The sequence below is a fragment of the Salvelinus alpinus genome, chromosome 5 (assembly GCF_045679555.1).
Source record: "Salvelinus alpinus chromosome 5, SLU_Salpinus.1, whole genome shotgun sequence".
Lineage (NCBI taxonomy): Eukaryota > Metazoa > Chordata > Actinopteri > Salmoniformes > Salmonidae > Salvelinus > Salvelinus alpinus.
The window spans coordinates 100,988,655-101,014,079 of record NC_092090.1 but is presented as its reverse complement, the minus strand read 5'-3'; the positions used below and the strand labels follow the sequence as shown (position 1 = coordinate 101,014,079).

The 25,425-nt window shown below is 37.8% G+C and overlaps 1 protein-coding gene across 2 annotated transcripts in view; it reads left to right on the top strand.

Annotated features, from left to right (window-relative positions):
* Positions 1–180: 180 nt before the first annotated feature.
* LOC139577348 (chondroitin sulfate proteoglycan 4-like) overlaps positions 181–25,425 on the top strand; it is an 85,986-nt gene continuing 60,741 nt past the window's right edge. For both annotated transcript variants that reach the window (XM_071404400.1, XM_071404399.1), the window contains exons 1-2: positions 181–424; positions 21,887–22,050. In XM_071404400.1, the coding sequence (XP_071260501.1) occupies positions 340–424; positions 21,887–22,050 (249 nt within the window). In that variant the 5' untranslated portion in view covers positions 181–339. The remainder of the gene's footprint in view (positions 425–21,886; positions 22,051–25,425) is intronic.

Sequence of the window (25,425 nt, the reverse complement as noted above, 5' to 3'; positions counted from 1 at the left end):
TCTATTAGTTTGACCTAATAAATGCCCTCATGCTCATCTAAAATCTCTCTTTTCATGTTCAAAGTAGCCCACTGCTAAGGCGTATTGCAGGGTGGTATAAGGAGGGGGCACAACAACGCACACACACAAGGCGGAGTTACAGAATTCACCAAGTGTCTGCACTGGCTCTCTCTCTCTCTCTCTCTCTCTCTCTCTGCTTAGTTGAAAAGAAGTGTGGAGGGTAAGTTAACTTGTAAATGAAGTGGTCGAATACGTGACCGAAATCTCAACAAGACCACCCAATCTGCAAATATGTAACGTCCGGACTAAACCTTGGCTAATATTTCCCGACTGGAAAACATGAAATTCCCCATAAGAAGCACAAAGAAGCTATGTTTTTACGCGGCGTTGTTGGTGTCGCTTATGAGCGACCTGGCAATCGGAGGTAAGATCTCTGATAAGTAGAATTTTCCCCCCTCGAGAATCCGAGATGGATTGCAATCTGTATATATTGTGTCTTAGGTGGTATATATATGTGTTTGACACTTAATTCACGAATGTATTTTTAAGCGCTATTACGTTCAACTTTGATCGTGTTTTGGCTAAGTGCGAGAAAATAACACTATTGGGTTTTGGACGTGATACGTCGAATAAAATCACATTTAAATCAAGACTTATAATTCCAGTTTGATAATGGTGATACCAGACTTGATGCTGTGTGTGTTCCAATGACAGCTCACCATTGAGTTTTAAAGCTATAATAGCATACGTTATACTTGTGATGAAGAAATCGATTATATCCAGCCTTTCAACAATTCAATTATTAAGTTAAAAAACAAACAAACAGAAGGTATCACTTTCAGAATAGAAAACTGCTCAGGCGGTTGTCCATGGCTACACACAAATTAATACTTTTCTAAAGAAAACATTGTACGCATTTATATATTGTACTACACAGTGAAGACACGTTGTATAACTCAGAATCATCAGAATGAATCTGAACTCTTGAACTGAAAACATCAAAAATGACATGACTGAAAATGAAATGAACCCAGAGAAATAGACAGAAATAGATAGTAGGGGCTGTGCATCCCAAAGGTGAATCACCCTATTCCCTAGACTGTAGTGCACTACTTTTGACAATAGCCCTATGGGGTAGTGCACTACAGAATAGGGTGCCATTTGGGAGGCCCACCCTGGTCTGACTGGAATAAAAGGCCCATGAAAAGTAATTAGTGACATCTTTCATTTTGTTCCCTGTGATTACACATATCCTAATACATAAAAGCTATTTCTAGTTAAAGCAAACATTCATTTGGCAGCCGTATCATTTATTTAGTCAATGGAATGGGAGTAATCTAGATGAAGAGTTTACCACATTTGTGGGGGGGGGGGGTTTCATCAGAAATGATTGCTTATGAGTACCATCGTGTGTGTGTGTGTGTGTGTGTGTGTGTAAAATAGTACTGTTCTCAGACGTTTAATTCATAGATTTTAGATCTGTATTCAAATGTTTTTAGTTTTGCTAAATGCTATATTATTCATAGTTTAACTAGGATGGGATGTTCGTACCCTGTATATTTGACTGTGATGTGTGGTTGTCTCACTAAACTAGTTTTAGATTAATGCACTTACTGTAAATCAGTCTGGATAAGAGCATCTGCTAAATTACTAAAATGTTTAATGTACATTTGTTTTTTTACATACAGATGTCATATTACTGTATAGAATATTTTTTAAAGTATTGATGTCACAAATGTACAATTTTCTTTACATTTCTTTATAAAAAATGTAGTTATTTGTTACATTAGACTGTAAAACCTAGCAGTACTACTGATTTATCTGAGAGGAAGATATATATTATTACTGTGTAAAACCTAGCAGTACTACTTATTTATCTGAGAGGGAGGTGGATATATATTATTACTGTGTAAAACCTAGCAGTACTACTGATTTATCTGAGAGGGAGGAGGATATATATTATTACTGTGTAAAACCTAGCAGTACTACTGATTTATCTGAGAGGAGGATATATATAATTACTGTGTAAAACCTAGCAGTACTACTTATTTATCTGAGAGGGAGGTGGATATATATTATTACTGTGTAAAACCTAGCAGTACTACTGATTTATCTGAGAGGGAGGAGGATATATATTATTACTGTGTAAAACCTAGCAGTACTACTTATTTATCTGAGAGGAGGATATATATAATTACTGTGTAAAACCTAGCAGTACTACTTATTTATCTGAGAGGGAGGTGGATATATATTATTACTGTGTAAAACCTAGCAGTACTACTGATTTCTCTGAGAGGGAGGTGGATATATATTATTACTGTGTAAAACCTAGCAGTACTACTGATTTATCTGAGAGTGAGGTGGATATATATTATTACTGTGTAAAACCTAGCAGTACTACTGATTTATCTGAGAGGAGGATATATATTATTACTGTTTAAAACCTAGCAGTACTACTGATTTATCTGAGAGGGAGGTGGATATATATTATTACTGTGTAAAACCTAGCAGTACTACTGATTTATCTGAGAGGAGGATATATATTATTACTGTGTAAAACCTAGCAGTACTACTGATTTATCTGAGAGGAGGATATATATTATTACTGTGTAAAACCTAGCAGTACTACTGATTTATCTGAGAGGAGGATATATATTATTACTGTGTAAAACCTGGCAGTACTACTGATTTATCTGAGAGGAGGATATATATTATTACTGTGTAAAACCTAGCAGTACTACTGATTTATCTGAGAGGAGGATATATATTATTACTGTGTAAAACCTAGCAGTACTACTGATTTATCCGAGAGGAGGATATATATTATTACTGTGTAAAACCTAGCAGTACTACTGATTTATCTGAGAGGGAGGAGGATATAGAGTGGGGAGAACAAGTATTTGATACACTGCCGATTTTGCAGGTTTTCCTACTTACAAAGCATGTAGAGGTCTGTAATTTTTATCATAGGTACACTTCAACTGTGAGAGACGGAATCTAAAACAAAAATCCAGAAAATCACATTGTATGATTTTTAAGTAAGTAATTTGCATTTTATTGCATGACATAAGTATTTGATACATCAGAAAAGCAGAACTTAATATTTGGTACAGAAACCTTTGTTTGCAATTACAGAGATCATACGTTTCCTGTAGTTCTTGACTAGGTTTGCACACACTGCAGCAGGGATTTTGGCCCACTCCTCCCTACAGATCTTCTCCAGATCCTTCAGGTTTCGGGGCTGTCGCTGGGCAATACGGACTTTCAGCTCCCTCCAAAGATTTTCTATTGGGTTCAGGTCTGGAGACTGGCTAGGCCACTCCAGGACCTTGAGATGCTTCTTACGGAGCCACTCCTTAGTTGCCATGGCTGTGTGCTTCGTGTCGTTGTCATGCTGGAAGACCCAGCCACGACCCATCTTCAATGCTCTTACTGAGGGAAGGAGGTTGTTGGCCAAGATCTCGCGATACATGGCCCCATCCATCCTCCCCTCAATACGGTGCAGTCGTCCTGTCCCCTTTGCAGAAAAGCATCCCCAAAGAATGATGTTTCCACCTCCATGCTTCACGGTTGGGATGGTGTTCTTGGGGTTGTACTCATACTTCTTCTTCCTCCAAACACGTCGAGTGGAGTTAGACCAAAAAGCTCTATTTTTGTCTCATCAGACCACATGACCTTCTCCCATTCCTCCTCTGGATCATCCAGATGGTCATTGGCAAACTTCAGACGGGCCTGGACATGCACTGGCTTAAGCAGGGGGACCTTGCGTGCGCTGCAGGATTTTAATCCATGACGGCGTAGTGTGTTACTAATGGTTTTCTTTGAGACTGTGGTCCCAGCTCTCTTCAGGTCATTGACCAGGTCCTGCCGTGTAGTTCTGGGCTGATCCCTCACCTTCCTCATGATCATTGATGCCCCACGAGGTGAAATCTTGCATGGAGCCCCAGACCGAGGGTGATTGACCGTCATCTTGAACTTCTTCCATTTTCGAATAATTGCGCCAACAGTTGTTTCCTTCTCACCAAGCTGCTTGCCTATTGTCCTGTAGCCCATCCCAGCCTTGTGCAGGTCTACAATTTTATCCCTGATGTCCTTACACAGCTCTCTGGTCTTGGCCATTGTGGAGAGGTTGGAATCTGTTTGATTGAGTGTGTGGACAGGTGTCTTTCATACAGGTAACGAGTTCAAACAGGTGCAGTTAATACAGGTAATGAGTGGAGAACAGGAGGGCTTCTTAAAGAAAACCTAACAGGTCTGTGAGAGCCGGAATTCTTACTTGTTGGTAGGTGATCAAATACTTATGTCATGCAATAAAATGCAAATTAATTATTTAAAAATCATACAATGTGATTTTCTGGATTTTTGTTTTAGATTCCGTCTCTCACAGTTGAAGTGTACCTATGATAAAAATTACAGCCCTCTACATGCTTTGTAAGTAGGAAAACCTGCAAAATCGGCAGTGTATCAAATACTTGTTCTCCCCACTGTATATTATTACTGTGTAAAACCTAGCAGTACTACTGATTTATCTGAGAGGAGGAGGATATATATTATTACTGTGTAAAACCTAGCAGTACTACTGATTTATCTGAGAGGAGGATATATATTATTACTGTGTAAAACCTAGCAGTACTACTTATTTATCTGAGAGGAGGATATATATTATTACTGTGTAAAACCTAGCAGTACTACGGATTTATCTGAGAGTGAGGAGGATATATATTATTACTGTGTAAAACCTAGCAGTACTACTGATTTATCTGAGAGGAGGATATATATTATTACTGTGTAAAACCTAGCAGTACTACTGATTTATCTGAGAGGAGGATATATATTATTACTGTGTAAAACCTAGCAGTACTACTGATTTATCTGAGAGGAGGATATATATTATTACTGTTTAAAACCTAGCAGTACTACTGATTTATCTGAGAGGGAGGTGGATATATATTATTACTGTGTAAAACCTAGCAGTACTACTGATTTATCTGAGAGGAGGATATATATTATTACTGTGTAAAACCTAGCAGTACTACTGATTTATCTGAGAGGAGGATATATATTATTACTGTGTAAAACCTAGCAGTACTACTGATTTATCTGAGAGGAGGATATATATTATTACTGTGTAAAACCTGGCAGTACTACTGATTTATCTGAGAGGAGGATATATATTATTACTGTGTAAAACCTAGCAGTACTACTGATTTATCTGAGAGGAGGATATATATTATTACTGTGTAAAACCTAGCAGTACTACTGATTTATCTGAGAGGAGGATATATATTATTACTGTGTAAAACCTAGCAGTACTACTGATTTCTCTGAGAGTGAGGAGGATATATATTATTACTGTGTAAAACCTAGCACTACTACTGATTTATCTGAGAGGGAGGTGGATATATATTATTACTGTGTAAAACCTAGCAGTACTACTGATTTATCTGAGCGTGAGGAGGATATATATTATTACTGTGTAAAACCTAGCAGTACTACTGATTTATCTGAGAGTGAGGCAGATATATATTATTACTGTGTAAAACCTAGCAGTACTACTGATTTATCTGAGAGGTGGAGATATATTATTACTGTGTAAAACCTAGCAGTACTACTGATTTATCTGAGCGTGAGGAGGATATACAGCATTTAGTTGATAAACATGATTATTTGTCTCTCTGAAATAAAACCATCAGGTGATAGATTTTAAACAAATACATGTCTGTCATTGAACAACCCCATGCCATGATTATTAGATAATGAAAAAACACACATCTTTTTAATAATTTCTTTAAACATTAAAAGGTAATTTACCAACATTTCTGAAAATTGATATATAACATTTTGGAAAGAAACTTCATATTTAGATGTATTTATTTACAGTTTAATGATTAATACAATCTGAATGAACATCAGTAATTGTCAGCATCATTTAGGAGCATAATGGTCATTTATATTTTTTATAGCACATCTTTAGCCTGGCTCAAATGATGATTCATTAACGTGGCATCCTATTCTAAAGAGATCGTTCCAGCTTTATATTATATCGAGGGTCTGTTTACGAAATGAAACATGGAAATAGAGAAGCATCATCAGAAAGGAACACTCCAAGGAGTCAGGTGTTTGTATATCAGACAGTCAGGGCCAGTTTCCCAGACAGTCAGGGCCAGTTTCCCAGACACAGTGATAGTTGGAAATAAAGCGGGGGAAAAAATGCATTGACATGCATTTGATTTGTGACAAAAATGCTAAAAAGGCAAGTGTTTGAAACAGTGGCCCAGTGAACAAAATCAAAAGCATGGATTGCTGTTATAACTTGTCCATGCACTGTTAGTAAAACGGGTTCTAAAAAGGGTTTTAAAAAGGGTTCTTCGGCTGTCCCTCTGCGGGAAAGGGTTCTTTATGGGTTCTATATCGAACACAAAAGGGATCAACCTGGAACCAAAAACGGTTCTACCTGGAACCAAAAGGGTTCTTCAAAGGGTTCTCCTATGGGGACAGCCAAAGAACCCTTTTTGGTTCTAGATAGAACCTTTTCTCTCTATGAGTGTACAGTAGACTGCTTACAAGGTAAGGAAACCAAAATTGAATGTTGTCTCTTTAAACTTACTCCTGGACTAAAAAGCATGTAAATCTATGATGATACGCATTACATCAGCCAAGGCACAAATTAACATAAATATGAACTATGGAACCAAAAAACACCAGGCTCTTTTGGCCTCAAATTACCACTAAAACTCTTGTATTAGAGGTTGCTAGACTGCCTACTGGCTTCTGTTCCTGATGAGATGCTCTGTGACATCCCTCTTAGCTCAAACATGGGTTTCAGGCTCAATAATAAAATATAAAAAATAACTACATTGCACCAAAAACATCAACGCAACATCTAAAGCATATGGTTTCATGTGCTGAAATAAAAGATCCCAGAAATGTTTCCATATACATGGAAAGCTTATTTCTCATAAAATGTTTGTACAAATTTGTTTACTTCCCTGTTAGTGAGCATCTTGTCCTTTTTTCCAAGATAATCCAACCACCCGACAGGTGTGGCATATCAAGAATCTGATTAAACATTTTTTACTTTTATTTTAACAGGGAAAACATATTACGACCTAGGTCTCTTTTACAAATGTGCCCTGTTGTGTATATACAACATAAATATACACATTATACCTAAATATATACAACATAAATATACACATTATACCTAAATATATACAACATAAATATACACATTATACCTAAATATATACAACATAAATATACACATTATACCTAAATATATACAACATAAATATACACATTATACCTAAATATATACAACATAAATATACACATTATACCTAAATATATACAACATAAATATACACATTATACCTAAATATATACAACATAAATATACACATTATACCTAAATATATACAACATAAATATACACATTATACCTAAATATATACAACATAAATATACACATTATACCTAAACATATACAACATAAATATACACATTATACCTAAATATATACAACATAAATATACACATTATACCTAAATATATACAACATAAATATACACATTATACCTAAATATATACAACATAAATATACACATTATACCTAAATATATACAACATAAATATACACATTATACCTAAATATATACAACATAAATATACACATTATACCTAAATATATACAACATAAATATACACATTATACCTAAACATATACAACATAAATATACACATTATACCTAAATATATACAACATAAATATACACATTATACCTAAACATATACAACATAAATATACACATTATACCTAAATATATACAACATAAATATACACATTATACCTAAATATATACAACATAAATATACACATTATACCTAAACATATACAACATAAATATACACATTATACCTAAATATATACAACATAAATATACACATTATACCTAAATATATACAACATAAATATACACATTATACCTAAATATATACAACATAAATATACACATTATACCTAAATATATACAACATAAATATACACATTATACCTAAACATATACAACATAAATATACACATTATACCTAAATATATACAACATAAATATACACATTATACCTAAATATATACAACATAAATATACACATTATACCTAAACATATACAACATAAATATACACATTATACCTAAACATATACAACATAAATATACACATTATACCTAAACATATACAACATAAATATACACATTATACCTAAACATATACAACATAAATATACACATTATACCTAAACATATACAACATAAATATACACATTATACCTAAATATATACAACATAAATATACACATTATACCTAAATATATACAACATAAATATACACATTATACCTAAATATATACAACATAAATATACACATTATACCTAAATATATACAACATAAATATACACATTATACCTAAATATATACAACATAAATATACACATTATACCTAAATATATACAACATAAATATACACATTATACCTAAATATATACAACATAAATATACACATTATACCTAAATATATACAACATAAATATACACATTATACCTAAATATATACAACATAAATATACACATTATACCTAAATATATACAACATAAATATACACATTATACCTAAATACAGTGGGGAGAACAAGTATTTGATACACTGCCGATTTTGCAGGTTTTCCTACTTACAAAGCGTGTAGAGGTCTGTAATTTTTATCATAGGTACACTTCAACTATGAGAGACGGAATCTAAAACAAAAATCCAGAAAATCACATTGTATGATTTTTAAGTAATTAATTTGCATTTTATTGCATGACATAAGTATTTGATACATCAGAAAAGCAGAACTTAATATTTGGTACAGAAACCTTTGTTTGCAATTACAGAGATCATACGTTTCCTGTAGTTCTTGACTAGGTTTGCACACACTGCAGCAGGGATTTTGGCCCACTCCTCCCTACAGATCTTCTCCAGATCCTTCAGGTTTCGGGGCTGTCGCTGGGCAATACGGAGTTTCAGCTCCCTCCAAAGATTTTCTATTGGGTTCAGGTCTGGAGACTGGCTAGGCCACTCCAGGACCTTGAGATGCTTCTTACGGAGCCACTCCTTAGTTGCCATGGCTGTGTGCTTCGTGTCGTTGTCATGCTGGAAGACCCAGCCACGACCCATCTTCAATGCTCTTACTGAGGGAAGGAGGTTGTTGGCCAAGATCTCGCGATACATGGCCCCATCCATCCTCCCCTCAATACGGTGCAGTCGTCCTGTCCCCTTTGCAGAAAAGCATCCCCAAAGAATGATGTTTCCACCTCCATGCTTCACGGTTGGGATGGTGTTCTTGGGGTTGTACTCATACTTCTTCTTCCTCCAAACACGGCGAGTGGAGTTAGACCAAAAAGCTATATTTTTGTCTCATCAGACCACATGACCTTCTCCCATTCCTCCTCTGGATCATCCAGATGGTCATTGGCAAACTTCAGACAGGCCTGGACATGCACTGGCTTAAGCAGGGGGACCTTGCGTGCGCTGCAGGATTTTAATCCATGACGGCATAGTGTGTTACTAATGGTTTTCTTTGAGACTGTGGTCCCAGCTCTCTTCAGGTCATTTACCAGGTCCTGCCGTGTAGTTCTGGGCTGATCCCTCACCTTCCTCATGATCATTGATGCCCCACGAGGTGAAATCTTGCATGGAGCCCCAGACCGAGGGTGATTGACCGTCATCTTGAACTTCTTCCATTTTCTAATAATTGCGCCAACAGTTGTTTCCTTCTCACCAAGCTGCTTGCCTATTGTCCTGTAGCCCATCCCAGCCTTGTGCAGGTCTACAATTTTATGCCTGATGTCCTTACACAGCTCTCTGGTCTTGGCCATTGTGGAGAGGTTGGAATCTGTTTGATTGAGTGTGTGGACAGGTGTCTTTTATACAGGTAACGAGTTCAAACAGGTGCAGTTAATACAGGTAATGAGTGGAGAACAGGAGGGCTTCTTAAAGAAAAACTAACAGGTCTGTGAGAGCCGGAATTCTTACTGGTTGGTAGGTGATCAAATACTTATGTCATGCAATAAAATGCAAATTAATTATTTAAAAATCATACAATGTGATTTTCTGGATTTTTGTTTTAGATTCCGTCTCTCACAGTTGAAGTGTACCTATGATAAAAATTACAGACCTCTACATGCTTTGTAAGTAGGAAAACCTGCAAAATCGGCAGTGTATCAAATACTTGTTCTCCCCACTGTATATACAACATAAATATACACATTATACCTAAATATATACAACATAAATATACACATTATACCTAAATATATACAACATAAATATACACATTATACCTAAATATATACAACATAAATATACACATTATACCTAAACATATACAACATAAATATACACATTATACCTAAATATATACAACATAAATATACACATTATACCTAAATATATACAACATAAATATACACATTATACCTAAATATATACAACATAAATATACACATTATACCTAAATATATACAACATAAATATACACATTATACCTAAATATATACAACATAAATATACACATTATACCTAAATATATACAACATAAATATACACATTATACCTAAACATATACAACATAAATATACACATTATACCTAAATATATACAACATAAATATACACATTATACCTAAACATATACAACATAAATATACACATTATACCTAAATATATACAACATAAATATACACATTATACCTAAATATATACAACATAAATATACACATTATACCTAAACATATACAACATAAATATACACATTATACCTAAATATATACAACATAAATATACACATTATACCTAAATATATACAACATAAATATACACATTATACCTAAATATATACAACATAAATATACACATTATACCTAAACATATACAACATAAATATACACATTATACCTAAATATATACAACATAAATATACACATTATACCTAAATATATACAACATAAATATACACATTATACCTAAATATATACAACATAAATATACACATTATACCTAAATATATACAACATAAATATACACATTATACCTAAATATATACAACATAAATATACACATTATACCTAAACATATACAACATAAATATACACATTATACCTAAACATATACAACATAAATATACACATTATACCTAAACATATACAACATAAATATACACATTATACCTAAATATATACAACATAAATATACACATTATACCTAAATATATACAACATAAATATACACATTATACCTAAATATATACAACATAAATATACACATTATACCTAAATATATACAACATAAATATACACATTATACCTAAATATATACAACATAAATATACACATTATACCTAAATATATACAACATAAATATACACATTATACCTAAATATATACAACATAAATATACACATTATACCTAAATATATACAACATAAATATACACATTATACCTAAATATATACAACATAAATATACACATTATACCTAAATATATACAACATAAATATACACATTATACCTAAATATATACAACATAAATATACACATTATACCTAAATATATACAACATAAATATACACATTATACCTAAATATATACAACATAAATATACACATTATACCTAAATATATACAACATAAATATACACATTATACCTAAATATATACAACATAAATATACACATTATACCTAAATATATACAACATAAATATACACATTATACCTAAATATATACAACATAAATATACACATTATACCTAAATATATACAACATAAATATACACATTATACCTAAATATATACAACATAAATATACACATTATACCTAAATATATACAACATAAATATACACATTATACCTAAATATATACAACATAAATATACACATTATACCTAAATATATACAACATAAATATACACATTATACCTAAATATATACAACATAAATATACACATTATACCTAAATATATACAACATAAATATACACATTATACCTAAATATATACAACATAAATATACACATTATACCTAAATATATACAACATAAATATACACATTATACCTAAATATATACAACATAAATATACACATTATACCTAAATATATACAACATAAATATACACATTATACCTAAATATATACAACATAAATATACACATTATACCTAAATATATACAACATAAATATACACATTATACCTAAATATATACAACATAAATATACACATTATACCTAAACATATACAACATAAATATACACATTATACCTAAATATATACAACATAAATATACACATTATACCTAAACATATACAACATAAATATACACATTATACCTAAATATATACAACATAAATATACACATTATACCTAAACATATACAACATAAATATACACATTATACCTAAATATATACAACATAAATATACACATTATACCTAAACATATACAACATAAATATACACATTATACCCAAACATATACAACATAAATATACACATTATACCTAAATATATACAACATAAATATACACATTATACCTAAATATATACAACATAAATATACACATTATACCTAAATATATACAACATAAATATACACATTATACCTAAATATATACAACATAAATATACACATTATACCTAAACATATACAACATAAATATACACATTATACCCAAACATATACAACATAAATATACACATTATACCCAAACATATACAACATAAATATACACATTATACCCAAACATATACACATTAAAAATACAAAAAACACAGTCATGGGAAGCACAAATAAAACATCACATATCACCCAGAAAAACAGTTACATTCCTCCACAAATAAGTCCCCGATCAATACTTTAAACTGACCGAAAGGCACCAGAACATCAAGGTGAAATCTATTTATAAATGTGTTCCTGTAATACGGTGCATTAAAACTAAAAGCAGATTTACCTAGCTCAGTGGAGACCCTAGGAACATCAAAGTTAACCAATCCTGTGAGCTGGTTAGGCAACTCAGGTGTCTACACTTCAACAGCAAAGTTAAATAAGACAGAAGGTTATGAGGTAGGGCTTTGTAAACAAGAAGGGAGTAATGTAGAGATCTACAGTGGGGAGAACAAGTATTTGATACACTGCCGATTTTGCAGGTTTTCCTACTTACAAAGCATGTAGAGGTCTGTAATTTTTATCATAGGTACACTTCAACTGTGAGAGACGGAATCTAAAACAAAAATCCAGAAAATCACATTGTATGATTTTTAAGTAATTAATTTGCATTTTATTGCATGACATAAGTATTTGATCACCTACCAACCAGTAAGAATTCCGGCTCTCACAGACCTGTTAGTTTTTCTTTAAGAAGCCCTCCTGTTCTCCACTCATTACCTGTATTAACTGCACCTGTTTGAACTCGTTACCTGTATAAAAGACACCTGTCCACACACTCAATCAAACAGACTCCAACCTCTCCACAATGGCCAAAACCAGAGAGCTGTGTAAGGACATCAGGGATAAAATTGTAGACCTGCACAAGGCTGGGATGGGCTACAGGACAATAGGCAAGCAGCTTGGTGAGAAGGCAACAACTGTTGGCGCAATTATTAGAAAATGGAAGAAGTTCAAGATGATGGTCAATCACCCTCGGTCTGGGGCTCCATGCAAGATCTCACTTCGTGGGGCATCAATGATCATGAGGAAGGTGAGGGATCAGCCCAGAACTACACGGCAGGACCTGGTCAATGACCTGAAGAGAGCTGGGACCACAGTCTCAAAGAAAACCATTAGTAACACACTACGCCGTCATGGATTAAAATCCTGCAGCGCACGCAAGGTTCCCCTGCTCAAGCCAGCACATGTCCAGGCCCGTCTGAAGTTTGCCAATGACCATCTGGATGATCCAGAGGAGGAATGGGAGAAGGTCATGTGGTCTGATGAGACAAAAATATAGCTTTTTGGTCTAAACTCCACTCGCCGTGTTTGGAGGAAGAAGAAGGATGAGTAAAACCCCAAGAACACCATCCCAACCGTGAAGCATGGAGGTGGAAACATCATTCTTTGGGGATGCTTTTCTGCAAAGGGGACAGGACGACTGCACCGTATTGAGGGGAGGATGGATGGGGCCATGTATTGCGAGATCTTGGCCAACAACCTCCTTCCCTCAGTAAGAGCATTGAAGATGGGTCGTGGCTGGGTCTTCCAGCATGACAACGACCCGAAACACACAGCCAGGGCAACTAAGGAGTGGCTCCGTAAGAAGCATCTCAAGGTCCTGGAGTGGCCTAGCCAGTCTCCAGACCTGAACCGAATAGAAAATCTTTGGAGGGAGCTGAAAGTCTGTATTGCCCAGCGACAGCCCCGAAACCTGAAGGATCTGGAGAAGGTCTGTATGGAGGAGTGGGCCAAAATCCCTGCTGCAGTGTGTGCAAACCTGGTCAAGAACTACAGGAAACGTATGATCTCTGTAATTGCAAACAAAGGTTTCTGTACCAAATATTAAGTTCTGCTTTTCTGATGTATCAAATACTTATGTCATGCAATAAAATGCAAATTAATTACTTAAAAATCATACAATATGATTTTCTGGATTTTTGTTTTAGATTCCGTCTCTCACAGTTGAAGTGTACCTATGATAAAAATTACAGACCTCTACATGCTTTGTAAGTAGGAAAACCTGCAAAATCGGCAGTGTATCAAATACTTGTTCTCCCCACTGTACGTGTCTATAGCGAAGTCCAGCCAAACCTATAGATACAGGATGAAGTGATGAGTATCAAAACTGTCACCTGTAACAAAACAGAGGGCATTATGGGAGATGGTATCCAAAGGTTTAAGAGTAGTAGCAGCTGCACTTTGATAAATAATATCACAAAAGGTCGACTGAATAATCTGCTTCCTACTGCTTAGAGAAAGGTACGATATGTTTCCTACTGCTTAGAGAAAGGTACGATCTGTTTCCTACTGCTTACAGAAAGGTACGATCTGTTTCCTACTGCTTACAGAAAGGTACGATCTGTTTCCTACTGCTTACAGAAAGGTACGATCTTTTTCCTACTGCTTACAGAAAGGTACGATCTGTTTCCTACTGCTTACAGAAAGGTACGATCTGTTTCCTACTGCTTACAGAAAGAATTTGAGAAGATGAAGTAACTCTTCATGTTATCTCTCTGGGTAAATTTAGGCAGCAGAAACATGTATTTCTGTTCCGATTTTAAACCAGAACTAGCCAGACCTCTGAGCCAGCCACAGACCTCCGAGCCAGCCACAGACCTCCGAGCCAGCCACAGACCTCCGAGCCAGCCACAGACCTCTTTAATTTAAGTAGTTGTAACTCTCTTCTCTAGATCAATCATTTGGGAAGATGAATGAACTATCCTGTGGGTCGGGGGTCCCCATATAGCATATGAACACGTCATAAGCAATGGCAAAATGTGTAGAATTGCAGGGAATTAGCTTTCAAACGGCAAAATTATCTTTCAGCCTCATGGCAAGATATGTAGAATAGCATTTTAAAACTGCATATTTTTTTCTCTGCCCCATGGCAAAATGTGTAAAAATGCAGGAAGTCATTATTTTTGAAAACAGCTTATGTTTTAGGGTTGGTGGGCCCCCTGGAGGTAGGTGGCCCGGGGCCCCAAATGCAATAGTCCAGCCCTGGTCCAAGAGACTCTCTTTGGGCACATTTTTTGGCTACATGTATGCATTTCTGTTTTTCAGAACCAGTCACAGACCTCTTTCATTGAAATAGTAGTCATTCTCTTCTCTCAGCAAAGACACAGCCTGAAACACAGGGCATTCACCATACCATTACATGCTGACCAGACCGGACACGTCGCAAAATAAATGTAGAAATCCACATTATTCAATTATTGCACCCACACTGCTCACGCGTGCCAACAAGAGTCTGCGTTGCCACGGGCTGATATAGAACTCCTTTCTATTTCTGACGCAGATCGCGCTGAAAGTCCTGCCTCTCCCATCTCCTCATTGGTTTATAGAAGCACGTACCCACGTGCCGTCTCCTCATTGGTTATACCCACGTGGGTGATTGAAAGACGAACTGTTTTGCCGGTTGTCGTGGTAATAATATGAAAGTTTAGATGCGATCACCATATAATTTCAAAGATGAAAAAGCCTGGAAGGAGGAGAGATGACTAGAAACGATTCGGTTGGCCGTTTTATGTGGATTAATTGTCAGAGTAGAGGACCTTGTGCATTTCAGGTAAAATAACAACTCAATGTTTATATCCCAGGACAAATTAGCTAGCAGCAGCAAGCTAGCTAAATCGGACAAATTAGCTAGCAAGTGCAAGCTAACTAGCTAAATTGCCATAAATGTTTAATGCTTTTCGACCTGTCCCCAAATTAATGTCATTGGTTCAGAGTTTGTTTTGATATTTTAACCTGCGTGTCGTGATCGCGTTTGGTGTGGGGGGACAAAATACATTTATGAACGATAGCGCACGATGGCGCACGCGCGCAGCCTGTTCCAGGTTAGGGTCAGTCCTGACACCGATGACAAGGCTCTAGGAGTCTAGGAGGAGCTGTGACGATAGAAGGTTGCCATCTGAACAGTCCCATACAAGTTCAAGAGTGCACCACCAAAACGCTTAAATATACACATTATATGGGATTTAAAATATATATAACGCAGATGTGAAGGCCACATTTGGTCTTCTCAGAAGGCTGCACTGCAAATTGGGTATACTGTAGTGGGCATACTGTAGTGGGCATACTGTAAATTGGATATACTGTAGTGGGCATACTGTAAATTGGGTATACTGTAGTGGGCATACTGTAGTGGGCATACTGCAAATTGGGTATACTGTAGTGGGCATACTGTAAATTGGGTATACTGTAGTGGGCATACTGTAGTGGGTATACTGTAAATTGGGTATACTGTAGTGGGTATACTGTAAATTGGGTATACTGTAGTGGGTATACTGTAGTGGGTATACTGTAGTGGGTATACTGTAGTGGGTATATTGTAGTGGGTATATTGTAGTGGGTATACTGTAGTGGGTATACTGTAGTGGGTATACTGTAAATTGGGTATACTGTAGTGGGTATACTGTAGTGGGTATAATGTAGTGGGTATACTGTAGTGGGTATACTGTAGTGGGTATACTGTAGTGGGTATATTGTAGTGGGCATACTGTATTGGGTATACTGTAGTGGGTATATTGTAGTGGGTATACTGTAGTGGGTATACTGTAGTGGGTATACTGTAGTGGGCATACTGCATTGGGCAGTGGCGGTCATTGCCATTTAATTCCATTCACCCAGTTCAGTGTAATATTGATAGGTTTAGGCTCCTACATGATACTAGAATGTTCCCTGTACCCATCATGAGGTTGCTACAACCTAGTCTATGAATGAAAGTTTATAACGTAGATGCACACAGGTCGAGAGACACATTTGAGGTGACAGACGGTGACATTCAATACCTCCTTGCACACTCTTGCCTCCATCTATCTGATCTAGGCTGTAATCATTAGTCCAACAGTTGGAAACGAGAGTTTCTATTGGACAAATTCAGGTATTTATCCCCTTTTTGTTCCGTTTGCTTCCGTTTAAGAAATGTTTTTCAACAGAATCGGGGGAATGAATACACCCCTGAAAACGCGTAAACACAGTTCACTCTCATAACAGCCACGTTGTATTCCTTCTCTTCCCTTCGCTTGTGGACTTCAATGAACAACACATCAGCTCTGTGTGACCAGGCGTAAAAACCTTTCCAAGCCAAACATCTACAAACAGCCTACATCGTTGTCACCATATTAGCTAAAGTAAGGTCATAGTCAGCATAGCCAATAGAACTAACGCGTTAGTAAACCTGCTACAATCATGCAGTAACGTTCCGGCCGGCCCCAGGTGGCAATAAATTAGTAATACCAAAAGCTTACCTTGACTTGGAAGAGTTCCAGTGTTGTGTTGGCTAGGCATAGCCAGCTAGCTAACATAACATCCCTCTGTTTGAGCAGGGTGTTTCAGTAGGCTAAACTAGCTAGCTGCATTTGCTGGCTAAGTAAGTGAAACTGAAAGGGGGAAAAAATGACTCTCTCTCTTTATTTCTCTCTTGCGCCTCCTTCATTTTGGAAACGGTTCAACTATTGTCTTTCTCTCTCTTTGAATCAACTACTCACCACATTTTATACACTGCAGTGCTAGCTAGCTGTAGCTTATGCTTTCAGTACTAGATTCATTCTCTGATCCTTTGATTGGGTGGACAACATGTCAGTTCATGCTGCAAGAGCTCTGATAGGCTGGAGGACGTCCTCCAGGAGTCTATGGAAGGGGGTGAGAACCAAGAACCTCCTAGGTTTTGTATTGAAGTCAATGTACCCAGAGGAGGACGGAAGCTAGCTGTCCTCCAGCTACACCATGGTGCTACCCGACAGAGTGCTGTTGAGGCTACTGTAGACCTTCATTGCAAAACAGTGTGTTTTAATCAGTTATTCGGTGACATGATTATATTTTGTATAGTTGTTTCTAATTTATTTACAATTAACATTTTTATGAAATTCACTGAGGAGGATGGTCCTTCCCTTCCACCTCTGAGGAGCCTCCACTGGTACTTGGTATACTGTATTGCCTTGCTGAATGTACGCCAACAATACTGTGTGTTTGACCACATGCATTATTAGACGATGCAGAACATATTTCTGAAGACAAGGAAAGCTACTATCTCGGCCTGTAATCGATGCCACCATTTGATCTAACTAACACTCCTGTAAAGAGGGTTGTCCAAGGCCACAGCCTCGTTTACACGGCCTGCTAGTCTGTTCTATATGACACTGTGCTGCACTGGATTTATTCAATAATACATGAATTGAAAAGCAATGAGTTGGACCAAGTACAAGCTGTGAGTTGGCACATTTAGCAGAAGAATGGATAGGGTCAGTAGTACACAGCGAATGCCTTTTAACTCGCCTTTTGGCCGTACGAACCCCGTGATTCATGTGTATAGGCTTCCTCAATGCCCAGAACTTACACAACACATTTTATTTGGGTGGAAAAACTGAAATGTCTTTTGGGTCCTTGGAAAAGTACTGTATAAAACACAAGTATTATTATGATTATTTAAGGTGACGTTGTACCCTCGAAGCATGGGATTTAACAGCACTGTGGTGTATAAAACAGGCACTTCTTATTTATTGAGGTGAAAACTAAAACTGACTGGGCGTTGAACCCTCTGAGCGTGGGATGTTGGACTAGCAGTACCATCAGGGTGGTTGGTAGACAGGACACAGAGGATGGTGGACTAGCAGTACCATCAGGGTGGTTGGTAGACAGGACACAGAGGATGTTGGACTAGCAGTACCATCAGGGTGGTTGGTAGACAGGACACAGAGGATGTTGGACCAGCAGTAACATCAGGGTGGTTGGTAGACAGGACACAGAGGATGTTGGACTAGCAGTAACATCAGGGTGGTTGGTAGACAGGACACAGAGGATGTTGGACTAGCAGTAACATCAGGGTGGTTGGTAGACAGGACACAGGGGATGTTGGACTAGCAGTACCATCAGGGTGGTTGGTAGACAGGACACAGGGGATGTTGGACTAGCAGTACCATCAGGGTGGTTGGTAGACAGGACACAGGGGATGTTGGACTAGCAGTAACATCAGGGTGGTTGGTAGACAGGGCTCATTAGGGTGGAGTACAGGGGTATGTAAAGTGGCAGGGGGTGGAAAGAACAGATCAGCTGCATCCCTCGCCCTCCTCTCTTTCGCTGTTTCTATCCCTCTCTCTCTCTCTCTCTCTCTCTCTCTCTCTCTCTCTCTCTCTCTCTCTCTCTCTCTATCCCTGTCTCTCTCTCTATCCCTCTCTCTCTCTCTCTCTCTCTCTCTCTCTCTCTCTCTGTCTGTCTGTCTCTGTCTCTGTCTCTGTCTCTGTCTCTGTCTCTATCCCTGTCTCTCTATCTCTCTCTCTCTCTCTCTCTATCCCTCTCTCTCTCTCTCTATCCCTCTCTCTCTCTCTCTATCCCTCTCTCTCTCTCTCTATCCCTCTCTCTCTCTCTATCCCTCTCTCTCTCTCTCTATCCCTCTCTCTCTATCCCTGTCTCTCTCTCTCTCTCTCTCTCTCTCTCTCTCTCTCTCTCTCTCTCTCTCTCTCTCTCTATCCCTGTCTCTCGCTCTATCCCTGTCTCTCTGTGTTTCTCTCTCTGTGTTTCTCTCTCTCTCTCTCTCTGTGTGTCTGAGACAATGAAGGGACTTCAGGGTCTTTCATGTTTCAGGTGAAGTGCCTTTCAAGACAGGGCATGTCCCTGCACTCACACACACCCCTCACACACACTCACACCTCACACACACACACACACACACCACACACACACGCACACCACACACACATGCACACACACGCACACCTCACACACACATGTGCATGCACGCTCACTTGCACGCTCGTACACAAACACACACACACACACACACAAAACTCTGTGTTCCCAAGGCTGCACTACTTGGAGCGTTGCCATACTACCTGGTGAGGTGTGGGTTGTAAAGGAAGAAGAAGAGATTCCCAGATAAACACCCTGAGTTAAGGGGTGAAGAAGAAAGGGCTATGAGTGTGAAAAGTCACTTCATGTCAAGACGTCTTTACCTGACGGATGACTTGGTCTTGAGGAATATCATAGCTACTGCATCGGCTTGTCCTAAATCATGACAACCTCATGGCATAGGAGTTGTCAAGATAGAGGCAGGGGTAGCCTAGTGGTTAGAGCGTTTGGCCAGTAACCGTAAAGGTTGCAGGATCGAATCCCCCAAGCTGACATGGTTAAAAATCTGTCGTTCTGCCCCTTGAACAAGGCAGTTTAACCCACTGTTCCTAGACCGTTATTGTAAATAAGAATTTGTTCTTAACTGACTTGCCTAGTTCAATAAAGGTTAAATAAATAAATAAAAATTTCCTTGACGGATGTGTAACTCTAGCTACTGAACACTGTAGATGGTTCTGTCACAGTATTGTTTCCTTTAGTACTGAGTTAGAACAGAACCTGACTGTATAATGGACCAGAACCTGACTGTATAATGATCCAGACCAGAACCTGACTGTATAATGATCCAGACCAGAACCTGACTGGATAATGATCCAGAACCTGACTGTATAATGATCCAGACCAGAACCTGACTGTATAATGATCCAGAACCTGACTGTATAATGATCCAGACCAGAACCTGACTATATAATGATCCAGACCAGAACCTGACTGTATAATGATCCAGACCAGAACCTGACTGTATAATGATGCAGACCAGAACCTGACTGTATAATGATCCAGAACCTGACTGTATAATGATCCAGACCAGAACCTGACTGTATAATGATCCAGACCAGAACCTGACTGTATAATGATCCAGACCAGAACCTGACTGTATAATGATCCAGACCAGAACCTGACTGTATAACGATCCAGACCAGAACCTGACTGTATAACGATCCAGACCAGAACCTGACTGTATAATGATCCAGACCAGAACCTGACTGTATAATGATCCAGACCAGAACCGGACTGTATAATGATGCAGACCAGAACCTGACTGTATAATGATCCAGAACCTGACTGTATAATGATCCAGACCAGAACCTGACTGTATAATGATCCAGAACCTGACTGTATAATGATGCAGACCAGAACCTAACTGTATAATGATCCAGAACCTGACTGTATAATGATTCAGACCAGAACCTGACTATATAATGATCCAGACCAGAACCTGACTGTTCCAACACAGTTATATCTGCCATCTCTCTCTCTCTCCTCTCTCCTCTCTCCTCTCTCTCTCTCTCTCTCTCTCCAGCCTCGTTCTATGGCGATGGCTATGTGCAGCTGAAGACAGTGGAGTCGTCGAACCGCAACTCCCTGCGTGTTCGCTTCCGTACCTCCAGCCCCCGCGGCCTGGTCTTCCTCGCTGCCGGCCACACAGACTACCTTCTAGTGGAGCTGAACGCTGGTCGCCTGCAGGTCAGTTTATCTATAGCCTAGACTTCATTACACACACATTACACACACGTACATTAAGGCCAACAGACACACACACACACGTTACATACACACGTTACATACACACAGCACGCACGCACGCACGCACACACACCACATCCAGCTATGTCTCTATCCCAGCTGACAGCTGACAGTCAGTCACTCAGCACTATAACACAAGCAGGCAGACAGAATTAGATAACTACCGGGCCAATTTCTAAACTATGTTGCCTTGAAAAAATATTAGAATCACTGGCAGACTCTCAGCTAGGAACGTTTTAACTTCAAATGATATTGTTAATGTAATGGTATTGTTAATGTATTGATAATGTATTGATAATGTAATGGTATTGATAATGTAATGATTGTAATGGTATTGGTCATGTATTGATAATGTAATGTATTGATAATGTAATGGTATTGTTAATGTATTGTTAATGTATTGATAATGTAATGGTATTGATAATGTATTGATAATGTAATGGTATTGATAATGTATCGATAATGTAATGGTATTGATAATGTAATGGTATTGATAATGTATTGATAATGTAATGGTATTGTTAATGTATTGATAATGTAATGGTATTGTTAATGTAATGGTATTGATAATGTAAAGGTATTGATAATGTAATGGTATTGGTAATGTATTGATAATGTAATGGTATTGATAATGTAATAGTATTGTTAATGTATTGTTAATGTAATGGTATTGTTAATGTATTGTTAATGTATTGATAATGTAATGGTATTGTTAATGTAATGCTATTGTTAATGTAATGGTATTGTTAATGTTCACCAGTCTGGTTTGAACCCTGGACTCAGCACCATTTCAGCTGCTACACGTGTCTTGGATGATATGTTAAATTGCTTAAATCGTAGGAATGACCGTGCGGCTATATTTATAGACCTATCCAAGGCCTTTGATACTGTCGACCATTCCCTGCTCGTTCCCCTGCTCGTTCCCCTGCTCTTTCCCCTGCTCGTTCCCCGGCTCGTACCCCTGCTCGTACCCCTGCTCTTTCCCCTACTCGTTCCCCTGCTATTTCCCCTGCTCGTTCCCTTGCTCGTTCCCTTGCTCGTTCCTCTGCTCGTTCCCCTGCTCGTTCCTCTACTCGTTCCCCTGCTCGTTCCCCTGCTCGTTCCTCTGCTCGTTCCCCTGCTCGTTCCCCTACTCGTTCCCCTGCTCATTCAAAGGTTGTCTGAAATGGGCCTTGACCTGGTGACTTGCACAGTGTGTGCTTTCTGACGGTGTGAAGTTACCTCAATATTACTAAAGGTTTATATGTAAATCAAATTGGTAGGGACAATAGCATACACAACTGTGTCATCTGCATACAGATGAATCTAATACAGATGAATCTAATACAGATGAATCTAATACAGATTAATCTAATTTTTTTAAATTTATTTATTTTACCGTTATTTTACCAGGTAAGTTGACTGAGAACACGTTCTCATTTGCAGCAACGACCTGGGGAATAGTTACAGGGGAGAGGAGGGGGATGAATGAGCCAATTGTAAACTGGGGATTATTAGGTGACCGTGATGGTTGAGGGCCAGATTGGGAATTTAGCCAGGACACCGGGGTTAACACCCCTACTCTTACGATAAGTGCCATGGGATCTTTAATGACCTCAGAGAGTCAGGACACCCATTTAACGTCCCATCCGAAAGACAGCACCCTACACAGAGCAGTGTCCCCAATCACTGCCCTGGGGCATTGGGATCTTTGTTTAGACCAGAGGAAAGAGTGCCTCCTACTGGCCCTCCAACACCACTTCCAGCAGCACCTGGTCTCCCATCCAGGGACTGACCAGGACCAACCCTGCTTAGCTTCAGAAGCAAGCCAGCAGTGGTATGCAGGGTGGTATGCTGCTGGCGAATACAGATGAATCTAATACAGATGAATCTAATCTGTTTTCAAATTCTCGTAGAAATATTCCAGATGGCTTACACATTTATGCATTGGATGGTTCTTTCATAGAGCCGGTAAATAAATAAATAATAAATAATAAATAAATATCTGTGCTTTTGGATTGATAAAAATTGGACATTTAAAAAAACATACGGATGAGCTAGTTAAGAAGCTGAAATTCAAAGTAGGCTTAATTTATAGAAATCCTCTTAAGGATCGGCCCCTTTTTTTCAATTTCCGCCTAAAATAACCGACCCAAATGTAACTGCCTGTAGCTCAGGCCCTGAACCAAGGATATGCATGTTCTTGATACCATTTGAAAGGAAACACTTTGAAGTTTGAATGTCACATTAGATCTGGTAAAAGATAATACATTAGATTTTTTTTGCATAATCTTTGATATGCAAGAGAAAGGCCAGGCAGTGATGTAGGATTCTAGGTGTAATTTAGATGTTGTCCACCAGATGGCAGCAGTGTGTGTTCAAAGCTCCAGACTGATCCAGTGAAGAATTACATCGCTACACAATACTTTGTATCAAGTCTGACAGGAGTTTGCCCAAATGTGCCGAATTGGTCAATTTATACATTTTCAAGTACATAACTATAGAGAACATACAGAAATGTAATGGAAATAAAACAATTTAAGTTTACACACTCCCAGTAATGACATGCATGATGCATCGTTAGCTTCCTTAGAGAAAAAACACTTACCTTCACACATCTAGATGGCTGGGTGTGGGGCCAGAGACAGCAGGGGTTCAAACTACATTTTAATGTAAAAATGTTTGATTTTATCAAACAAAACTATGCTACATTTTATCTCTGGGACCCTCCGGATGACAAATCAGAGCCAGATTACTGAATGTAAGTACATTATTTACCTTCAGAGGTGAATGTATCAAACCAGTTGCCGTGATAAAAGTGTTTTGTTGTTTCTGCACTATCATCAAACAATAGCAGGGTATTTTTTCGCTGTAATAGCTACTGTAAATTGGACACTGCAGTTAGATTAACAATAATTTAAGCTTTCTGCCTATATAAGACATGTCTATGTCCCGGGAAAGTTGGCTGTTGTTTACAATGTCATTTTAGCCACATTATTGCATATTTGTAAGGGGTGCGTACTGGCGGCAGAGAAGTCAGGCGCAGGAGAGCAAAAACTGTGTTGACAACGGCGCAGGCAGACAGACTGCGAGGCAGGCCGACAGACTGCGAGGCAGGCAGGCAGACTGGCAGGCAGACTGAGAGGCAGGCAGGCAGGCAGACTGAGAGGGAGGGAGGCAGACTGAGAGGGAGGCAGGCAGACAGACTGAGAGGGAGGGAGGCAGGCAGGCAGACAGACAGGCAGACAGACAGACAGACAGACAGACAGACAGACAGACAGACAGACAGACAGACAGACCAGGAGGCAGGCAGACAGAGACAGACAGACCAGGAGG